The 7,115-nt window shown below is 45.3% G+C and overlaps 1 protein-coding gene across 1 annotated transcript; it reads left to right on the top strand.

The window, feature by feature from the left end:
• Nucleotides 1-1,247: 1,247 nt before the first annotated feature.
• On the top strand, nucleotides 1,248-3,649 carry LOC307057305 (heat shock cognate 71 kDa protein-like; the record flags this gene model as incomplete). Its single annotated transcript, XM_079710460.1, has 3 exons — nucleotides 1,248-1,455; nucleotides 1,658-2,077; nucleotides 2,316-3,649. 3 exons carry the CDS (start codon nucleotides 1,248-1,250, stop codon nucleotides 3,647-3,649), a joined length of 1,962 nt encoding a protein of 653 aa, XP_079566586.1.
• Between the last annotated feature and the right edge of the window lie 3,466 nt (nucleotides 3,650-7,115).

The raw sequence follows: 7,115 nt of genomic DNA, 5'->3' as shown, positions 1-7,115 counted from the left end.
GAGACACCACAGTTAAAACTACATAACCCATTTAAAGTGTTCTAGGCAGTCACAGTTCCTGATTACAAACAACAGAAACAATACTGGCTAAATTGAGCAGAAAAGGAACACACTGGAAAGCTCTTGCATAGCTCACAGAACTCATCCAAAGTGTGAAGAACCAAACTCTGAAAAGAGAACACAGCAGATTCAGACTACAGCCATGATCTGCTTGGGCCACCAACTGTAAATCCTACAATAGCTGCTTCACTGCCCTCTGCTTGCTCTCCAACACAGAAGGAGAACCAAACTCTCTCAGTGTCTGAGTGCCTTCAGGAGTCTAAATGCCCTGAAGTTGTGGACAGTGGGTGAGCTGAGTTCATATGCTCACCACCTCTATGAACAGGGAGCTGGGGATTCTCCTGAAACAGGAAATGAGTTCCAGCGCTAGGCAGAATTAAAAGACAACAATGCGGGCTTCCCTGGTGGCGCAGTGGTTGAGAGTCCGCCTGCCGATGCAGGGGACACGGGTTCATGCACTGGTCTGGGAAAATCCCACATGCCGCGGAGCGGCTGGGCCCGTGAGCCTGTGCGTCCGGAGCCTGTGCTCCACAACGGGAGAGGCCACAACAGTGAGAGGCCCGCGTACCGAAAAAAAAAAAAAAAAAAAAAAAAAAAAAGACAACAATGCTTGCCACACAAAGTACCATGCTGAAGCAACAAATGCAGGCGTACAAACTGACAAACTGTAGCCCAGAGCCCAGGGAAAATGATGGCTTGTGATAGGATCTTTCCTCTGGGGTTGATCACCTGCTTAGAGAAGAGATGGTGAAGATGCTTGTGAAACTGTCTCAAGGAAGAATAAGGGATAACAGAAAAAAATAAAAAAGTAGGAAGGAGTGAAGGAAATTTGAATGCCAAGAAATACAGAGAGGGAGAAGTGACCAAGGATAGAATGTAAAGAGATCTGAGATGTAGGAAGAAAGGTGCTGGAGGAAGGCATGTGAGGGCAAATGACCAAACAGAACGAACCACACACACACACACACACACACACACACAAGTTGTAGATCCTTGTTCTCTATAGTCATACTATTATTAGGTTAATTAATGAAGATTCTAAGATCAGAGAATTAGTACTCCTCAGGACGCATTAGGTAGGCACTCAGTAATGCTTGTTAATATGGGACAGGCTCATTGAACGCGGCGGCAGCTTTCCAGATTGCCGTTTTCTCCTGCAGCAGATCTGGGCCTACGCTCCAGCAACCATGTCTAAGGGACCTGCAGTTGGCATTAATCTTGGCACCACCTATTCTTGTGTGGGTGTCTTCCAGCATGGAAAGGTGGAAATAATTGCCAATGATCAGGGGAACCGAACTACCCCAAGCTATGTCGCCTTTACTGATACCGAACGATTGATGGGTGATGCTGCAAAGAACCAAGTTGCAATGAATCTCACCAACACGGTTTTTTTTTGTTTTGTTTTGTTTTTTTGCGGTATGCGGGCCTCTCACTGTTGTGGCCTCTCCCGTTGCGGAGCACAGGCTCCGGATGCGCAGGCCCAGTGGCCATGGCTCACGGGCCCAGCCGCTCTGCGGCATATGGGATCCTCCCACACCGGGGCACGAACCCGTATCCCCTGCATTGGCAGGCGGACTCTCAACCACTGCGCCACCAGGGAGGCCCACCAACACGGTTTTTGATGGCAAACGCCTCACTGGACGAAGACTTGACGATGCTGTTGTCCAGTGCGATATGAAGCATTGGCCCTTCATGGTGGTGAATGATGCAAGCAGGCCTAAGGTTCGAGTAGAATACAAGGGACAGACAGAAAGTTTCTATCCAGAGGAGGTGTCATCCATGGTTTTGACAAAGATGAAGGAAATGTCAGAAGCCTACCTTGGGAAGACTGTTACCAATGCTGTTGTCACAGTACCCTCTTACTTTAATGATTCTCAGCATCAGGCTACCAAAGATGCTGGAACTATTGCTGCGTTCAATGTACTTAGAATCATCAATGAGTCAACTGCTGCTGCTATTGCCTATGGCTTAGACAAAAAGGTCGGAGCAGAAAGAAATGTGCTCATGTTTGATTTAGGTGGTGACACTTTTTTTTTGTTTTTTGTTTGTTTGTTTGTTTTGTGGTACACGGGCCTCTCACTGTTGTGGCCTCTCCTGTTGCGGAGCACAGTCTCCGGATGCGCAGGCTCAGCGGCCATGGCTCATGGGCCCAGCCACTCCGCGGCATGTGGGATCTTCCCAGACCGGGGCACGAACCCGTGTCCCCTGCATCGGCAGGCGGACTCTCAACCACTGCGCCACCAGGGAAGCCCTAGGTGGTGACACTTTTGATGTGTCAATTCTCACTATTGAGGATGGAATCTTTGAGGTCAAATCTACAGATACCCACTTAGGTGGAGAAGACTTTGACAACCGAATGGTCAACCATTTCATTGCAGAGTTCAAGCACAAGAAGGACATCAGTGAGAACAAGAGGGCTGTCCGTCGCCTTCATACTGCTTATGAGCATGCTAGGTGCACTCTCTCTTCCAGCACCCAGGCCAGTACTGAGATTGATTACCTCTATGAAGGAATTGACTTCTATACCTCAATTACCCATGACCGATTTGAAGAACCGAATGCTGACCTGTTCCATGACACCCTGGACCCTGTGGAGAAAGCCCTTCAGGAGGCCAAGCTAGACAAGTCTCAGATCCAAGATATTGTCCTGGTGGGTAGTTCAACCCACATCCCCAAGACTCTGAAACTTCTACAGGACTTCTTCAATGGGAAAGAACTGAATAAGAGCATCAACCCTGATGAGGCTGTTGCTTATGGTGCAGCTGTCCAGGCAGCCATTTTATCTGGAGACAAATCTGAAAATGTTCAAGACTTGCTGCTGTTGGATGTCACTCCTCTTTCCCTTGGAATTGAAACTGCTGGTGGAGTCATGACTGTCCTCATCAAGCGCACCACCACCATTCCCACCAAGCAGACGCAGATGCAGACCTTCACAACCTACTCTGACAACCAGCTCAGTGTACTCATTCAGGTTTATGAAGGTGAGCGTGCCATGACCAAGGATAACAAATTGCTTGGCAAGTTTGAACTCACAGGCATACCTCCTTCCCCCCATGGTGTTGCTCAGATTGAAGTCACTTTTGATACTGATGCCAATGGCATCCTCAATGTCTCTGCTGTGGGTAAGAGCACAGGAAAAGAGAACAAGATTACCATCACTAATGACAAGGGCCATTTGAGCAAGGAAGACATTGAACGCGTGGTTCAGGAAGCAGAGAAGTACAAAACTGAAGATGAGAAGCAGCGGGATAAGGTGTCTTCGAAGAATTCTCTTGAATCCTACGCTTTCAACGTGAAAGCTACTGTTGAGGATGAGAAACTTCAAGGCAAGATTAATGATGAGGACAAACAGAAGATTCTTGATAAGTGTAATGCAATAATCAACTGGCTTGATAAGAACCAGACTGCAGAGAAGGAAGAATCTGAGCATCAGGAGAAGGAGCTGGAAAAAGTCTGCAACCCCATCATTACCAAGCTGTACCAGAGTGCAGGAGACATGCCAGGAGGAATGCCCGGGGGCTTCCCTGGTGGTGGAGCTCCTCCACCTGGTGGTGTCTCCTCTGGGCCCACCATCGAAGAGGTTGATTAAGTCAGCCTAGCATAGGTTTAGCATTGTTCCACAAAACACTGAAGGACCCAAATTTGTAGCAAATTCCATGGCAGTTTTAAAGTTGAGCTGCTATAGTAAACTGGGCATTCTTGATACTTGAACATGGAATGTGTGCACAGGGAAAGGAAATAACATTGAACTTCACAAGCACTGTATTATAAGTGGAAAATACAATGTCTTAAATAAAACTGTATTTAAAATTGGCACCATAAAAAAGGGGGCAATTCATAAATATTAGTTATATAAACATGCTACCCGTTAAATAATAACAAACTCTATTAGTTATTTGGGGTTTTTTTGTTTTTTTTTTAAATTTCTTTCTTTATTTATTTTTTGGCTGCATTGGGCCTTCGTCGCTGCATGTGAGCTCTCTCTAGTTGTGGCGGGCCACTCCTCGCTGTGGTGCGCGGGCCTCTCACTGCAGCGGCCTCCCTCGTTGCGGAGCATGGGCTCCAGGTGCCCGGGCTTCAGTAGTTGTGGCACGCGGGCCCAGCAGCTGTGGCTCGTGGGCTCCAGAGCGCAGGCTCAGCAGTTGTGGAGCATGGGCCCAGCTACTCCACAGCACGTGGGATCCTCCTGGACCAGGGCTCGAACCCCTGTCCCCTGCACTGGCAGGCGGATTCCCAACCACTGTGCCACCAAGGAAGCCCTAGTTATTTGTTATTAAAGGATCAGGATAACCTCCTTTACCTAAAGTCAACTATTTAAAGATATGAATCATCTCTACAGAAATACCTTCAGGGAACAACTAGATTAGTGTCTGATTGAAAAACTAGCCAAGCGGACACATAAAACTCACCATCACCGACATGTGGTGAATAAAAAAATAAAAAAGCCTTAGCAGAGCTGGAGTGACAAGTCAGCAAGGTTGAACACTAAGGCCTCTGCAGAGTGGCAAGGGTGACTCTAGGAGCAAAGGAGTGTTTTCTAGATACACAATGTAACTTTAAGAAAGGCAGATCTACCTTGGGATTGGTTTTTTTTTTTTTTTTTTTGCAGTACACGGGCCTCTCACTGTTGTGGCCTCTCCCATTGCAGAGCACAGGCTCCGGACGCGCAGGCTCAGCAGCCATGGCTCACGGGCCCAGCCGCTCCGCGGCATGTGGGATCTTCCCGGACCGGGGCACGAACCCGTGTCCCCTGCATCAGCAGGCGGACTCTCAACCACTGCGCCACCAGGGAAGCCCGGGATTGGTTTTAAAAAGAGAGTTGCATTTCAGAATCTCATATACTCTATCTCTGGTGAGGTATTAACAAGAACAACAGAAGCAGGCACCACTGACTAGCTTCTCATTACGCTGTGCCCTGTGTTAAACATAACCTCATTTAGTCTCACAAAACCCCTGTGGGTTAAGATCACTAGGGCTTCCTTTTACCACTGAGGAAACCAAAAGCATAGAGGGGACAAGTCTTGTCTAGTAAACTAATATGTGTTGAATACCTGTGACGTGGTAGACATATCGCTGGGGCTTTGCATTACTCTGTATTTAGTAACCAGAAAGGAATGGATTCAAATACAGGTTTTTCCACTCAAAGCCCATATTTGTTCCACCGCTTGGTAGAATATCAACAATCACTTTTTACTCAGAAGGCTCCTGACAGAAAAGAGGAAGAATTAATACAAAGTGATGATGGGAGGGCAAGGGTATTGCTTATTTGTAACTGGCCAGACAAGAGAGAGGGCAGGTCACTGTGTCAGCTTTCAGGTTACCAAAAATAAACAGAGAATTAAGAAGTGAGCAGTGTGGCTGGCCCCTGAATAGGGATTTGTATGATGAGCGTAATGTGTGTCTGTGTGTGCGCCAGCATGCAAGTGTGCATATACACATAGTATCGCTTAAGTGAACAATAGGCATCCTCTCACATTACTGCTTTACTAGATAGAATTTAAGCACAGTACAGTATAGTGCTCCCACTTACCTGCAGGGGATACGTTCCAAGACCCCCAGTGGATGCCTGAAACAGAGGATAGCACCCAACCATATTTTACTGTGTATTTTCCTATACATACCTACGATCAAGTTTATTTATAAATTAGGCACAGTAAGAGATTAACAACAATAACTAATAATAAAATAGAAAAAAATATAGCAATATACTGTAATAAAAGTTGTGTGAATGTGGTCTCTCTCTCAAAATATTTGAGTGTACAAATTTAAGGCTATTTCCATCTTAACTAAGTACTCATCACGCATTGTGGCTATAACTTTTGCATTTTGAGGTGTGACAGCAAAACTAGCATGAATTTCTCTTCCCTTCTTCACAATTTCATGGATAGAAGATTCTTTTTTATTTTAATTTTATTTATTTATTTTTGGCCGTGTCAGGTCTTAGTTGCGGCACGTGGGACCTTTGTTGAGGCATGCGGGATCTTTCATTGAGACTCTCAGGCTTCTCTCTAGTTCTGGTGTGTGGGTTTTCTCTTCTCTAGTTGTGGCACACAGGCTCCAGGGTGCATGGGCTCTGTAGTTTGTGGCACACGGGCTCTAGTTGAGGCACACAAGCTCAGTAGTTGTGGCACGCAGGCTTAGTTGCTCCGCGGCACGTGGGATCTTAGTTCCCTGACCAGGGATCGAATCTGCGTCCCCTGCATATTAAAGCAGATTCTTTACCACTGGACCACCAGGGAAGTCCTAAGAAAATTCATTCTTAAAGTAGATCTTAGCAACCTCTGCAAACAATTTTTTTTTCTTTCCTTATTAAGGTTAGAACTTTCACCTTTTCACTTAGAGGAAGCACTTTACTATGGCTTCTCCTTGGCTTATCTGAATTGCCAGCATCACTACTCTTGAGGCCATTATTTTGTAAAATAATGATGACTTGAACACAAGTACTGGGATACCAAAAATAAGTGGAAAACTAAGGAGTATGCAGTGTATCCCCTGAGGAGGCATTTGTGTGACAGTCCATCTGATAACCAAGATGATTACTAAGTGACCAACAGGCAGGATATACTGGATAAAGGGGTGATTCTTGTCTGGGTGGGATGGATAAGGACAGTGCGAGATATCATCACACTACTAAGAACAGCACACAATTTAAAACTTATGAATCATTTATTTCTGGTACTTTCCATTCAATATTTTCAGACCTTGGTTGACCAAACCTGGTAACTCAAACTGCAGAAAGAGAAACCACAAATAAGAGGGGACTACAATAGCTAATACATGACAGAGGAGTGATAATAACAATAATAATAGAGGAATAATTTTTAACTGTAATGTCAAAACACATAGGTTTTCCATATTCTTTCATGGAATGTACCACATGTATTGTTACTAATAATAAAGTGCTAAAACTTAATTGAATAATTTAGTTTTCTTCTTAAATCAGAGCAGATACAAGGTTATACCTATAATATGGCTCTCTCTGGGTTTGGTCAGTCTGAGTTTAGTCAGAAAAACAGAGCCCCTGCAATTATTCTAGAAATAAAGGATTCAATATA

This window comes from Hyperoodon ampullatus, assembly GCF_949752795.1.
Source record: "Hyperoodon ampullatus genome assembly, chromosome: 8".
Taxonomy (NCBI): Eukaryota; Metazoa; Chordata; class Mammalia; order Artiodactyla; family Ziphiidae; genus Hyperoodon; species Hyperoodon ampullatus.
Note: the sequence above shows the minus strand (reverse complement) of the source record. Positions and strands in the feature narration are given on the sequence as shown.